Genomic DNA, 15572 nt, shown 5'->3' with positions numbered 1-15572 from the left:
CTCTTCTTTGCGTGGTAGTTTATTTTCCCAGCCACTAAGCTGTAAAGGCTGCCCACTCCATGAGTCTGAGGGCTAAGGGTGTTCTACAGACCCAACTTTTTTTATTATTATTTTTTAATACATTCAATGACTATACATCATTTAGCTTGTAAAGAGAATTTACTCAACATGAAATACACCTGAGACCAGTTCAGTTTAGAATACTATACACATTATCATCAAGTAATAGACCATTTCTGTGTTCCACAAATGTCTTACTTCTCTATTTTTCTCCCCAATTTACTCTTCTCCTCTCCCACCCTTCCACACTGTTTCCAGTGTCCATAACTATTTTCAATGCTTTTATGTCCTCAAATTTTTCAGTCTTTACCACAGAGTGCGGACAGTCGGTATATGTTAAGTGGAGACACACAATGTCTCTCTTCCATAGCCTGACTTGCTTCACTTAGCAATAAATCTTCCAAATCTGTCCACTTTCTGTCAAATACCAGGATTTGTTTTTTATGGCTAAATAGTATTCCGTGGAGTATATGTGCCACACTTTTTCAATCCATACATCTGTTCGTGGACATCTGGGTTGGTTCTATGTCATAGCAATCGTGAATAATGCCACAATAAAACACAGATGTACAAGCACTTTTCCCACTGAGCATTCTCCTGTCCTTTGGGCAGATAGCCAGAAGTGGGATTGCTAGTACCCAGCTTCTTACCTACATCAGAAATAGTATGGGGACAAAATGGATCTGCTCTCAAATCTAAGCCATATTTGTCAACTCAACTTCACCAGTAATAAGGCAGATACTACAATAGAATATCTGCTTGCTGTTTGAACAAAGAGAAACAGAGTATAATTATACTGCTGAAACCACTTTAAGACTCCCAAAGTAGTTATCTTGTCTATAAGATTATATATCATTTAAGTGAGGAGAGGTCTTTATTTCTTTTCTGTATTTTACAAGTTTTCTGCAATAAAATGTACCCTTTTATGCCAAGATATAGGTGGATTCCAAATATAAGAAAAAAGTCTCCATTAGTAACTTTATCATGATCCATTTTCACAGATATTATTGCTAATGCAATACTGTGCCACTTTTATATTCTGAAGTAAAATAATTTTGAAAAGGTACTTTAAATGTTGCCAATCCCACAAATCTCTTTAACAAATGTGATTTTTAATTTCATTGATGAGTTTTTCTAAGATTACAAAATTTGATTTGGGGGAACCAGCAGTTAGCGTAATGGCTATGTTGCTGGATTCCCACGTAGTCGACCGCGGTTCGTGTCCCGGACCCGGTGGCTTAAAACTCATGCCAGGCGCGTGTGCGTGCGTGCCCAAGATCCCGAGAGGAGAATGGAGGAGAAGGGATTGCGGCGTGACCATCCCCCCTGGGGGGGGTGATTTCTCGCTTTCTGTCTCTATGTCTCTCTCTGTCTGTCTGGCGAGCGCACGCGCCCTACAGTGAAAATCTCTCCAAAAAAAAAAAAATTTGATTTGGAAATACCTTTCTTTTCTTTGAATATTACATATGCAACTCCCTTGGTTTTTGTTGGATATATCACATCTTCAACATCTCCACCCTCATTCTTGACATCTTGGAAGTGACTCTTCACCAATGTGGCCAATGAATGATCACTAAAACAGCCAACTGGGAGGCCAGCAACTACAACAGTCCTTTCAGAAGCTTTGAATTCCTTGACCTTCGAAATAGATGCCTGTAAGAGAAACAGTAGGGCACATTTTCAGAATATAGCACTCTGGGGGCCAGCAAGTAGTATAAAAGTTAGGGGACTGGATCCCACATGTCTGACTGCACAGTTCAAGTCCCAGACCTGGAAGCCTGAAAAACACTCCAGGCACATATGCATGTATTCCCAAAATCCCGAAAGGAGAATGGAGGAGAAGGGATTGTGGCATGACCATTTCCCCCAGAGAGTGATTTCTCACTTTCCCTCTGTCTTTCTCTTTCTCCAGAGACCACACATGCTCTATGGCAATATATACATTTTTTTTATTTCTGATTTTCTTTTATTCATGATAGTGTGTACGTGTGTGTGTGTGCATGCAGATCAAAGTATTGGGTTGTCATAAAAGTCATGACACATTTTTCTATGCAAAAATGCGTCATTTCTTTTCCAACAACCCAGTATGTGTGTGTGTGGCGGGGGACGGTGTGTGTGTATGTGATAGCAAGAGAGAGAAGGAGAGAGAGAAGCACCCTCTACAGGATCTGATCACACCAGCACCTCCTACCTCCAGTTCTCTAGAAGTCAGATCTCAGACACCTGTGCATGCCTCATGTGTTTCAGGCTGACTGGGATTAGGATTCAAACTGTGGTCACCATGTGGCATCAGCTTCTTTTGAGCAGTGCATTACACTGTGCCGCGGAGCTGGTGTATGATCTCTCTCTCCATATATATATATATATATGTTGCTATAGATAGATGATAGAGATATAAAATAAATTTTATTTATATATTTATCTATTTATTTATGTACTCATTTCCATGAGCCCGTCATGAGAAAGAGGGAAGGGGAGAGAGACAGAGAGGGAGCTAGCAATCCCTAAAGGGTCCCAACAGGGACCAGCAGTTAGCGTAATGGCTATGTCGCTGGACATAGTTGGCCACGGTTCGAGTTCCAGACCCAGTGGCTTAAACTCACGCTGGGCACGTGTGCGTGCGTGCCCAAGATCCCGAGAGGAGAACAAAGGGAAGGACTGTGGCGTGGCCATCCCCCCTGGGGGGTGAGTTCTCGCTTTCTGTCTCTCTGTCTCTCTGTCTGTCTGGCGAGCGCACGTACCCTACAGCAAAAACCTCTCCAAAAAAAAAAGGGTCCCAACAGAGTTATATATGTTTAAGTTTTTGCCATAGACCATGTGTGCTCACAAGAGAAAAAGAGAAAGAAAAAGTGAGAAATCAGCCCCCCAAGGGCGATGACCATGTCACAATCCCTTTTCCTCCATTTTCCTTTCGAGGTTTGGGGCACAGATACACATGTATGTGGTGTGTTTTTCAAGCTACTGCATCCTTCCTTGGGTTCCCATTCTTTGAACGTCTTACTGTACTAAGTTAAGGGACATTTATTTAAATGCCTTAATTTATTCCCAAGCCCAATTAGAAAAATTGTTTGTAAGCTTCTTTCACTCCTTACCATTAGACCAACCTGATTACACCTGAGGTCAGACACAATCTGTTCTAAATTATCCCAGGGAAGACAGGATGCCTTGGCCCAAGTAATAGTTAACAAAACAGAAAGGCGTTTGGGGCTGTCAGTCCTGGAGACTCAGTACCCAGAGTAGGATTTCACGGAACAGGCTCACTGCTTTTGACCTCCCGGGTCAAGAGGACAGTCTAAGCACAGACACAATGTCCTGTCCTCTCTGAGAGTCCCTTAAAATTAAAGACTTTTAAAATAAATTGGGGCCAGCAGGTGGCATGGTGGTTAAGGTGCTGGACTCCCACATGGTCGACCATGGTTTGAGTCCCAGATCTGGTGGCTTGCTTTCTCACTCCTCCCCCTGCCCCCATCTCTCTCATTTTCCTTTCGAGGTTTGGGGCACAGATACACATGTATGTGGTGTGTTTTTCAAGCTACTGCATCCTTCCTTGGGTTCCCATTCTTTGAACGTCTTACTGTACTAAGTTAAGGGACATTTATTTAAATGCCTTAATTTATTCCCAAGCCCAATTAGAAAAATTGTTTGTAAGCTTCTTTCACTCCTTACCATTAGACCAACCTGATTACACCTGAGGTCAGACACAATCTGTTCTAAATTATCCCAGGGAAGACAGGATGCCTTGGCCCAAGTAATAGTTAACAAAACAGAAAGGCGTTTGGGGCTGTCAGTCCTGGAGACTCAGTACCCAGAGTAGGATTTCACGGAACAGGCTCACTGCTTTTGACCTCCCGGGTCAAGAGGACAGTCTAAGCACAGACACAATGTCCTGTCCTCTCTGAGAGTCCCTTAAAATTAAAGACTTTTAAAATAAATTGGGGCCAGCAGGTGGCATGGTGGTTAAGGTGCTGGACTCCCACATGGTCGACCATGGTTTGAGTCCCAGATCTGGTGGCTTGCTTTCTCACTCCTCCCCCTGCCCCCATCTCTCTCTGGTCAAATTAAAACTAATAATAATGATGATGAGTAAAACTAAATTAAATCATTTTTTAAATATAATAAATAAAAGAATAAACACAGTTAAAAGGAGCAATCAGCATAGGGATCTTGAACAAGTTTCTGGAAGACTGAAAATGCACAGAATTATGCAGAAGAGTAAGACAAATTGACCTGGAATGGGCAAAAGGTGGTTGCAGTAGAAAGGTGAGAGCCTGAAGAGCAGAACCTCAGAAAGGGAAAAGGAAACCACAGACAAAGGGTTGCTGGAGGGCGGCTGCTAAAACGGCTTCTCCAGTCATCTCCCACACATTCTACCCACAATGCTGATGCACGCAAACTGAGCACACGCAGAACACACCATGATGAAGGCAGCTGAGTCAGAACCTCAAGGAATACCTGAGAATGCAAATAAAGAGAAAAAAAAGAAAAAGAAAATCCATTGGGCTGACCCAGCTACGGGGGACATGTTCCTGCAAATGGAAAGGAAAAATACACATGATGTTGAGCCAAAAGGAGAAAAGGGAATCGCAGCACATTAGTCCTTAATAATGTCAACACTAATACTAGTTTTTAACTTTTAGACTAAATCTGCTAAGTCTTCAAAATATCAAAGACTTAAATATGGTTATAGAACACAATGGAAACATCCAATCCCACCAATGTAAAAATAAAGGCAGAGCTAACAGAAGTTTTTAAAAAGAATATGGGACAGCAGATGACATAATGGCTATGTTGCTGGACTCCCATGGAGTCGACTGCAATGCAAGTCCCAGACACAGTGGCTTAAACTCATGCCAGGCATATGTGCGTGTGCGTCCAAGATCCCAAGAGGAGAATGGAGGAGAAGAGACTGCGGCATGGCCATCCTCCCTGGGGGTGATTTCTCACCTTCTCTCTCTGTCTCTATCTTTCTGGTGAGCACATGCGCCCTATAGCAAAAACCTCTCCAAAAAAAAAAAAAAAAAGGAAAGAAGAGAATAATAATCTGCTACATTACACAGAATTGTATAATACTATGGAAGTTAACAAAAATCATCCATTGAAGGCGTGTTGGTTAAGGCAGCTGAATTCCACATGGCTGACTGGGCAGTTCCAGTCCTAGACCCTGTGGCTTGAAAAATATGCCAGGTGCATGTGAATACATTCTCAAAGGTCCTGAGAGGAGAATAGAGGAGAGGGGACTGTGGAGTGGCCATTCCCCTGGAGAGTGCTTTTCACTTTCTCTCTCCTCTCTCTCTCTTTCTCCTGCAAGTATCCTATAGCGAATAAAAAGAAAAAAAAGTCACCCATAGAAAATAAAAAATAATATTACAACTTCTAAACTTGAAGGGAAAAAAAGAAGTCAGAGGTTACCTAAATGAAATCCTCACTTATTATAGTAAGACTCAACAAAAAATGACCAAGTCGGTGACGGGGCTGGATGGGGCCCAGTAGCTGTGTAATGCTCTGTGAAGCTGATCCATGTGGGACAGTTGTGGGTTCTTGCCCAGAGATCTCTGCTAGCACGCCAGGCATGCTTGTGCCCATGATTCAGGCTGGCTGAGGCTGGGGGTGGTTCACAGCATGAAGACCCTGTCGGAGGCCCCTATCCATCTGTCTCCCTCTTTCTCTCCCTATCTCTTTTGCTCATGGACAAAAGAATAATAAAATAAATTCAATAATGACTACCCTGATATATGCACTCTCTTAGCATCACTTTGGTATTTCAAGTGGTAGTTGATAAAATAAGGTAGCAAAAAAATGGTGCAATAGTGTTTTTAAAGTCACAATTTGCAACTAAATTTCTTAGAATATATAGTATATTGTCCATTAGCTAATCAGTTAGCAAATACTGTATTAATAGGTTTTCTACTTTGAAAGTATGCTGAGTACCATGGATGATACACACCAAAAATAAAACAAACTCTTTGCCCTGAAATTTAGTTCCCCCAGGACCAGCAGATTACATAATATGGTTACACCACTGGACTCCCATGTAGTTGACCTTGGTTTGAGTCCCAGACCAGTTGCTTAAACCTTACTCCTGGTGCATGTGCATGCGTGCCTAAAATCCCAAGAGGAGAATGGAGAAGAGGTGACTGTGGCATGGCCATCCCCCCCATGGGGTAATTTCTCACTTTCTGTCTCTCTGGTGAGTGCACACATCCTACAGTAAAATTCGCACTCTCAAAAAAAAAAAGAAAAGAAAAAGAAACAGAAAAAGGAAAGAAAGTCAGTTTCCCCACAAAAAATTTACTAAGTGGTCAATAAGTGTGGGAACTCTGATGGGCTTTAGGATTAATTTTAAAAGGAGGGAGAGGGACCTTTATCTTATGAAACAGAGAGAGTCAGACACAAATAAATCATTTCGAAAGTGTTTGATACACACAAAAGAGACCTATTTCTCTACAAGAGGAAATAGGCCAATACCCAACACTTTGAGAAAAACACAAGACCATTCACAATGAAATTCTAAAATATACAATAAATGTCATATAGGATTAAGAAGCAAGACAAATTCTGGCTAAAGCAGTCAAAAAAGGCTTCCTGAAAAAGAGGCCTTGAAGGCTAAGGTCAAATTTGAATTAATGGGGAGCTGGTAGGGGGTGGAGTGGTTAGTAAACTGCAAATGTAAGAGCTGCCCCGGAGGGAGAGGCGGCCAAGGACTGGAAAGAAGTTCTTCGCCACCACCGCCAGTGGTTAGCGATGCCCAACACCAACACAGATGCAAATGGGAAAAAAAAAAAAAAGTGAACAATAATTGAAAGATGAAGAAATGGATTTATTTACCAAATACTACACAGAATGGAAAGGAGGTAGAAAAAACACAAATGAATTTTATAAGACCATTTCCCGGTTTTATTATAGGCTGCCAGCTAAAGATGAAGTTTTGCTACAGAAATTAAGAGAAGAATCCAGAGCTGTCTTTCTACAAAGAAAAAGCAGAGAACTGTTAGATAATGAAGAATTACAGAATTTATGGTTTGTGCTGAACAAACACCAAACACCACCTATGATTGGAGAATAAGCAATGATCAATTATGAAAGTTTTTTGAAAGTTGGTGAAAAAGCTGGACCAAAGTGCAAGCAGTTTTTCACAGCAAAGGTCTTTGCTCAACTCCTTCATACAAATTCATATGGAAGAATTTCCATCATGCAGTTCTTTAATTATGTCATGAGAAAAGTTTGGCTTCATCAAACAAGAATAGGCCGCAGTTTATATGATGTCGCTGGGCAAGGGTACCTTAGGGAATCTGATTTAGAAAACTACATACTGGAACTTATCCCCACCTTGCCACAATTAGATGGGCTGGAAAAATCCTTTTACTCCTTTTATGTTTATACAGCAGTTAGGAAATTCTTCTTCTTTTTAGATCCCCTAAGAATAGGGAAGATAAAAATTCAAGATATTTTAGCATGCAGCTTCCTAGATGATTTATTGGAGCTAAGGGATGAGGAACTATCCAAGGAAAGTCAAGAAACAAATTGGTTTTCTGCTCCTTCTGCCCTAAGGGTTTATGGTCAGTATTTGAATCTTGATGAAGATCACAATGGCATGCTAAGTAAAGAAGAACTCTCCCGCTATGGAACAGCAACCATGACAAACGTCTTCTTAGATCATGTTTTCCAGGAGTGTCTCACTTATGATGGAGAAATGGATTATAAGACCTACTTGGACTTTGTTCTTGCATTAGAAAACAGAAAGGAACCTGCAGCTCTACAGTATATTTTCAAACTTCTTGATATTGAGAACAAGGGATATTTGAATGTCTTTTCCCTTCATTATTTCGTTAGGTCTAACTGGGTGACAGCAGTTTCTTCAGTCATTTCTTTTATAAAAGTTTATAAAAGAGAAGAGTTTGAAGGATATCTGCCTCCATTTTTATCTTTTAAGCCATACAGGAACTAATGAAAATCCATGGACAAGATCCTGTTTCATTTCAAGATGTCAAGGATGAAATCTTTGACATGGTAAAACCAAAGGATCCTCTGAAAATCGCTATTCAAGATTTAATCAATAGTGGGACCAGCAGTTAGCGTAATGGCTATGTCACTGGACTCCCACGTAGTCGACCGCGGTTCGCGTCCGGGACCCAGTGGCTTAAACTCATGCCAGGCACATGTGCGTGCGTGCCCAAGATCCCGAGAGGAGAATGGAGAAGGGATTGCGGCGTGGCCTTCCCCCCCGGGGGGGTGATTTCTCGCTTTCTATCTCTCTGTCTCTCTCTGTCTGGCTGGCGAGTGCACGCATAGCAAAAAAAAAAAAAAAAGATTTAATCAATAGTAATCAAGGTGACACAGTTACCACCCTTCTACTTGATCTGAATGGCTTCTGGACCTATGAGAACAGAGAAGCCCTTGTTGCAAATGACAATGAAAACTCTGCAGACCTTGATGACACATGATCTTTGAAAGACTAGACTGCTTTCATTAATGTATGGTGCAGTGGTACATGCAAAACCTTTGAAGCAGAATCCTTAGAAATGTTCTAAATAAAACACTTCATATGCCTATAGATCACAGCATATGTTTTGGTTCCTGGTGACACTACGGAAGCAGTAGGACCAAATATTGCTTCTGAGGAGATGGTTAAGTTCTTGTTCCATTTGGTTCAAAATAAACCTTTGTGATTAGAAAAAAAAAATTGAATTAATGGGGCAAAGATATAAAGGAAACAAAGAGTCCCCAGAAAAAGCAGTGTGGGTGAAGAAGAGAGGAGGGGTGGAAATGGCCCCTGTTGAGACAAATACAAACTAAAGGAATGTTTGTTTCCTGAAAATAAAATCCATGATACTCTCTTGGCTATTTGTTACAGAAGGCTTGGGGGTTCTTTTGTAGGGTTTTTCATTTGTTTTGTTTTGTTTTGGTTTGATTTTTACTATAGGGCTCATGTGTGCTCACCAGAAAGAGAGAAAGTGAGAAAGTACCCCCCAGGGCGCATGGTCATGCTCCAATCCCTTCTCCACTCTCCTCTTGGAATTTTGGACACACACACAGGCTCAGTCTGTTTTCCAAACCACCAGGACTTGAACCACATAATCAGCCATGTGGGATCTAGCTGCCTTAACCAGCCATCTGGCCCTGGAAGACACTTTTACTGAAAGAAAACAGAATTTCCTGGCATTATCTGCAAACTAGATTGTCTAGTGAAAAACAATAAAAATGTATGAGACTTCAAAGAGTTCCTACATCCTATTTCCAGTAGAACAATGTAATTTTCCCAAGACAGTTCTCCCTAGAAGAGGAAAAGCTGGACAAAGAGATTTTTCAGATATTCGGAGACCCTTACTGGAGACTTGTCTTGATAGGTCCTGTTCTAATAGCCCACACCAGCCTCAGTGGGTAAATGGCTAGTGAATCATACTCAATTCATTCAAATCAGAAAATCTTACCACTATGCCCTAATCAATACAATTGAATATTTCTTTATTCAAATATCTAAATGTAGTTAATTTTCAAAAGAAATGTTTATTTTCAGAGAAACTTCTCTCTGAGCCAGCATTTTTGGTGGGAAAAACCTGAATGGCCTTATTTTATAAGAACTATTTTTTTCTGAATCATTTGATGAATTGTATCAATTACCTGTCAGCATTCTTCCACCTTCTTTCCCAGGTTTGAGGACCTATGGTTAACACGTAATTTCACAGATCTTAATTGTGAACAATGAAAGCTATGAATCTCTTCTATCCGTGGTTAAGAAGGAAATGAAGGGACCAGCAGTTAGCGTAATGGCTATGTCACTGGACTCCCACAGAGTCAACTGTGGTTCAAGTCCCAGACCCGGTGGCTTAAACTCATGCTGGAAGTGTGTGTGCGTGTGTCCAGGATCTCAAGAGGAGAATGGAGGAGAAGGGACTGCAGCATGGCCATCCCCCCAGGGGGTAATTTCTCGCTTTCTGTCTCTCTGTCTCTCTGGTGAGTGTGTGTGCGCTCACAAAACCTCTAAAAAATAATAATAATAAAAAAAAGAAAGAAAAGAAATGTCCTGGAGAAATACAGTCATTTCAATGATTGTGACCCCAGAGCAGAATTTTAGTTCAGAGATATTCAGGTAAAGGCACTTTTCTTGCATCAAAGCTGTCTGAAGAGACTTTCAGCCATCCTATCCGAAAGCCAAAAAGCAGGCAATAGGAAGAGACCACTAGAAGACTTGTTCACTGCACTTGGCTACGCGTTTCTCAAGGTCGGCTGCTTATTTCAGCCGGGACACCCTTGCTGCCATGCCACCAGGTGAACAAAACCTGCACTTCCGGAACTCTACCATCGACGGAGAGCCGGGTGAAGACGCAGTGGGAATGTGAGGCAGTATTAGGCGGACAGCAGCAGCAGGGACTTGAGAGTTTCTAACCACCCCCAGTCTTCATGTGCTTTTTGAAATGTGATAGAAAAGTCAGTGATGGGACTGAGAAGTTAGGTGGTGTGATGGGTCCTGCTTTTATGGAAAGTAGTAAATAAATATTTACTTTTCTTGTTTAAGTTCACACTTTCTTGAAGCCAGTCTCAGTTGATAGTTTTTGTTTCCTGAATAACGACAACACTCTGTGCCAAGCAGTTTGCTTTCATTACCTCATTCAATCCTCTCACCCTAAGTCTGTTGTTCACCAGTGTGTACGGATGAAGAAAACGGATTTAAACCACTTGCACGAAATCGCACAGCAGGAAAGCCGGACTACTGCAATCGCAAACCCTGCGCGTCTCACTCCAGACACTAGATTCTTTCTTCTCCCGCACTGGCCTCTCAAGTATCTAAACAGTTCTCTAATTCGTTAAAAATTAACAACGATAATAAAAAGAAAGCACAGCTGGCACCGCTTTCAAGTGTTTGATGGGAAAGAATGAAACACGAGGGGAGGGCTAAATTGAATTTCCTAGCTGTGCCTCCTAGCAGGACAGATGGCAAAACACAGCGCCCTTTGTGTCTCGGAGAACGAACTGAAGACACAAAGGCGATGATTCCCACGCAGGCGCACAGAAGGCGTCAGGACTCCTTCCGAACTGGCCCTTGGCTCCAATCGTTCTCGCTAGCCCTTTGGGAAAAGAAGCTGGGCCCTCCCTTTGGGTAATCTGTCCACTTGATGGCCTGGAGTCAGCGAAAGAGAGGGCAACAGCTAACCCACACAGGCTGCGCAGCGACTCCTCGTGGAAACCGCCCGGTCCCCACGCCTGGGCGGCGGCTGCGCGCGGCAGCGGCCCGCGCCCGTCGGGTTCCAAGTCTGTGCCACGCGGCGGGATGGGAGTTCCTGGAGAGCGCACAGTCGCTGCAGGCGCAGGTGCAGACAGCCACCCGGGTCTGCTCGCCACGGGAGTGGGTAGCCCGAGAGCCCTCCCCGCCTCGAACCGCCCCACCCGGCACCGTGGTCCGTTCAGCCGGTTCGAGCCCTTTTGGGGGACCACGGCGACCGCAGGGTCACAACCCTACAATGCAAAACCCAAAGTAAAAACAACTTGCCATTGCGGAAAGAGTCGCGGCCCGGGCGACCAGCGGGAAGTCTGCAATCTAGCGGGGCGAGCGCGGCGGGGTCTGGGCGGAGCGGGCAGGTTTTGGTTTCGTTTCTTTGGTTCCCGCTGCCTTGGTGACTGGAGGAGAAAAGGGCGGCCCCTCCACCCAGCCCGTCTGCTCTGCGCCTTGTGTGTTCTGGGTGGGAGCCCGGCCTCGAGGGTCTGCCGAGCGCGCCAGGCTAGACGCCCTCGTGATCGGTTGTTTTGCATCTTTGGAAAGCCTGCTGGAGACCGGCGGGCTGGAAGGGTTCCTGGCAGGGATTCCAGGGACCTCCGGGTTCTGCGTCTGTACCGCGCTCAGTGGAATTCGGAGGTCTCTCCTAGGCCCTGGTTATCTCCCCAGCCGGCTGTCTTTTCCACCCACGTCTGTGCCTTCTCCCCTCCTCGCCGATTGTCACCTTCCATCCCGTCTGGTGCTCAGAGCACTGAATGAAAAGCGCACAGTCCCTGCAAACCGAGGGCTCTCCATCTTGTCCACCCTGTTCCGGAACCCTGAATGTGGGGCCTCTGGGAAACCAGTAATCCACATAGAAGATTCGAAGTCAAATCTAAGCGAGCACAGAGAAGAAAGGCGATGGTTGGAAGGTGCGGGGCCTCTATGAAGAAGCTTCATCCCACTCCTAAGGAAAAGAAAGATCATTGAAATCGTAATGCCATACTATTTTCCACGTGTGAATTGGAAACGCAGAAAGTGTGATAACACTCCTCGTTAACCAGAGTGTAAGAAAGTATCAGTGTTGCTGCAAGCATAGATAGGCGAAACTATTTCTAAAGATATTGGCCCCTATCAAAATGTAAAGTGCAAAAAAGAAATGTGAAAATGCACATCCTTAGCGGTAGCATTTCCGCTTTAGAACTGAACCTGAAGTTATCGTGCACAAGTAGCCCTAAGATACTGTACAGAAATGTCAATCACTTATTGTTGTAATACAGGTAATTACACATATGGATAGATAGACAGGTACATATATATAATATGTTTCAAACTGGAATCTACACAGCTACTGAAGGGAGTTATGTATTACATGTCTGATGGTGCATCATAAGGCCTAAGGCTATGAACATCTTTTTCCTGGCTTAATAAGGACTTCTTTATTTTGAGGAAAAAAGGTCCCAAATATCAGGCTGTTTACAAAAATAATCCACAGTATCAACTTCAGTAAACAAATCTTAAGACTATTACACTATTTTTCTAAAGGATGTTTCTGATATGCCAACCCCATTCACAAAAAATACACTGTTACATTTGTGTTGAATGGCCCCACACAGCACTCTACTGTGGGGCCTAAAACACACACTTCTAACTCAAAGCTGCTCTCAGGTGCTTCTCAACTAAATGATACTGCCCTGTAGTTAGAGAAGCAGCTGCTGAGCTCGTACATGAATGAAAAGAACTGTGCTTCCTGAGTAACAAGGGATTATTTTGGAGACAGCTCATAAAATCATCCATCCTTTTTATTGTTAAGTCATAAAGAGGTATCAAAATTAAAAACAAAATTGCAGGGTAAGACTTAACAAAACTACTGGGAGCATCAGAAGAAGTGAAATGGGCCCAGGCGCGGGGCAGTATGAATTAATGGACAGGGGAAGGACAAAGATGGGGAGAACAGTGAGCGTGTGCTGAAGGTACTAGGGAGAGGATCTGGGGAAAATTGTGATCCTAGACAAGCGCCTAGGTAAAGAAATAATGGCTAAGAGTTCTAAACCCCACTACGTGCTTAAGAGTCATCCTCGCCATTGGCGCTGTCTCCCATCCTCTCCTTCCTCAGCCTCTTTTTCATCATCCTTGATCAACTCCAGCTGGTCATCCCCCATCTCATTTTGGGGGGGGGAAGAGGTTTTTGCTATAGGGCGCGTGCACTCGCCAGACAGAGAGAGACAGAGAGACAGAAAGTGAGAAATCACCCCCCAGGGGGGATGGCCACACTGCAATCCCTTCTCATCCGTACTCCTCTCGGGATCTTGGGCACACACACATACGCACCCAGCGTGAGTTTTAAGCCACCGGGTCCGGGACGCGAACTGTGTTCAACTACATGGGAGTCCAGTGACATAGCCATTACGTTAACTGCTGGTCCCTCATCCCCCCATCTTCATTCTCATCATCATCCAGTAGGTCCCCTCCTCAGCAGAGTCACCTGCACCCCCTCAGACTCCATCTTCACATGAGTCTCATCTTTCTCCTAGGAGCTGCCGCTCTGCTCCTCTTCTGACTTATCGTTCTCCACCTCTACTGTTGTCTGCTCTGTTCCTTTTCGATTTTTTCCAGGTTTTGCAGAAGAGAATCCCCTTTTTTTTTTTTTAATCTTGGTCAATTCCTTCTTAATGGCCTGGAGGTCATCTCCTTTCAACTTTCCAGACTTGGAAGACGATCCTCGTTGTCCAGTCTTAGAATTGAAGCTTTTGCCCCTTGGTGAAGTGTTTCCTGATACACGCTGGCATTTGGAGGGCACTAGAGTGCGAGCAATAGGAGGTGGGAAGGAACGCGTGCTGGGGAACTGTACATCCTGTCATCATCATCCTGCAGAAATCATGGTCCAAGTCAAAAAAGGAGCCGTACATCTCCGCTGCAGATCGTTTCACACCTGCTTTTTCTCAGTTCACTTTTGGCTCTGCAGCCAGATTAGCATCTAAACCTGGCGGGTAATCACCCTGCCATCCCTCCTGCCACAGCAGCCCGGGCAGTCCCCTCACTAACATGCTGAATGAAGGCAAAGCCCTTATGAACAGAGCAGCCCACAGCTTTGCCATTCTTCGAGAAGATTGCTTCCACATCAGACTTCTTGACCACAAGAGTGTTGAGATTCCCAGTGAATACCCAGGAGTTCACGGAGCGAGGATCCGCCTTGTCGGTAACATCGCTGGCCATTCCAATTGATGTAAGGTTCCTCACAAAGCCAAAAAGTGTAGCTAAAGATAAAAAAAAAAAAAGAAGAACCAACCTCACTCAGGCCAAGTTTCACTAACTTATGTATTTTTCTATATACAAATCTCTGTATTTCAAGAAAGGAAAGGGAAAAGAGATTCGATTCTGAATCTCGCTCCTGGGTTCGAGGCAGAGAAGTTGACTGCGGCTGGAGGAAGGAAATGCAGTCACACACAACCACTCCATCTCCAACTCGTCACAAAATGTGGCTATGACATTTTTAAACAGAATGAAATAGATCTATATGTAATTCCAGTGACTCAGCAGCTTGAAGCAGTAAAATCTGAATTCAAGACTGACCTGGGCAACATAATGAGACAGTATCTAAAGTACAGATAGAGCCCAGCCCTGCTAGATAAGAGAGCTGACGGACAATGCCATTCAAGTCCTGGACTCACGGCTTGAAAAAACATGCCAAGTGTGAGCATGTGTGCCCAAAATCCTGAAGGAGAGAAGAATGGAAGAGAGGAAATTGCAGCATAACTATGCCCCATGGGGAGTTCTTTCTTCCTCTCCCTCTCTCTCTCTGATGAGCACATACCCCCTCTGGCAAATTAAAAAACAAAAACAAAAGATCACTGACCACGTCTGTGATTACAGCTCGGAGGCTGAAACAGCAGTATCATAACAGGGAGATCCTGTCTTTAAAATATAAATGTGTGTGTGTGTGTGTGTGTGTGTGTGTGTGTGTGTATACATATATACAGAGAGAGAGAGGAGAGAGAGAAGCCAGCAGGTGCTAAGTGGTTGGGATGCTAGACTCCCACATGGCCAACCATGGTTCAAGTCCCAGACCTGGTGGCTTGCTTTCTCATTTTCCCTCCCTCTCTCTATGTCTCTTTGATGAGCACACATGCCCTATAGCAAATTTAAAAAAAGAATAATAATAATAATAATAAATAAAATTAAATAAATAATTCTTTAAAGATATAGATATGGAAAATATATTTTTTAATTTATTAAGAAAGATAATGCTTACATGTGTCTAGAGATTTCTGAAATAATATGTTAATTTGTAGATGCCCAGATATTTCGAAAGAAGCTATTAACC

At 43.5% G+C, this 15572-nt stretch overlaps 1 protein-coding gene and 2 pseudogenes across 1 annotated transcript in view; 1 reads left to right on the top strand and 2 right to left on the bottom strand.

The window, feature by feature from the left end:
* The window catches only part of RBM43 (RNA binding motif protein 43), a 15555-nt gene extending 3681 nt beyond the window's left edge, over positions 1-11874 (bottom strand). Inside the window, exons 1-2 of the mRNA XM_006157640.3 lie at positions 11546-11874; positions 1503-1713 (exon numbers count right to left, since the gene is read on the bottom strand). Of these exons, the coding sequence (XP_006157702.1) occupies positions 1503-1713; positions 11546-11548 (214 nt within the window). The 5' untranslated portion in view covers positions 11549-11874. The remainder of the gene's footprint in view (positions 1-1502; positions 1714-11545) is intronic.
* On the top strand, positions 6821-8503 carry LOC102486920 (serine/threonine-protein phosphatase 2A regulatory subunit B'' subunit gamma pseudogene; annotated as a pseudogene).
* Positions 11875-13313: 1439 nt separating the features above from the next.
* LOC102480177 (heterogeneous nuclear ribonucleoprotein C-like) lies at positions 13314-14464 on the bottom strand (annotated as a pseudogene).
* Between the last annotated feature and the right edge of the window lie 1108 nt (positions 14465-15572).

Source organism: Tupaia chinensis, unplaced genomic scaffold (genome assembly GCF_000334495.1).
Source record: "Tupaia chinensis unplaced genomic scaffold, TupChi_1.0 Scaffold000549_1, whole genome shotgun sequence".
NCBI classification, from domain to species: Eukaryota; Metazoa; Chordata; class Mammalia; order Scandentia; family Tupaiidae; genus Tupaia; species Tupaia belangeri.
This window is presented reverse-complemented; position numbering and strand designations above follow the sequence as displayed.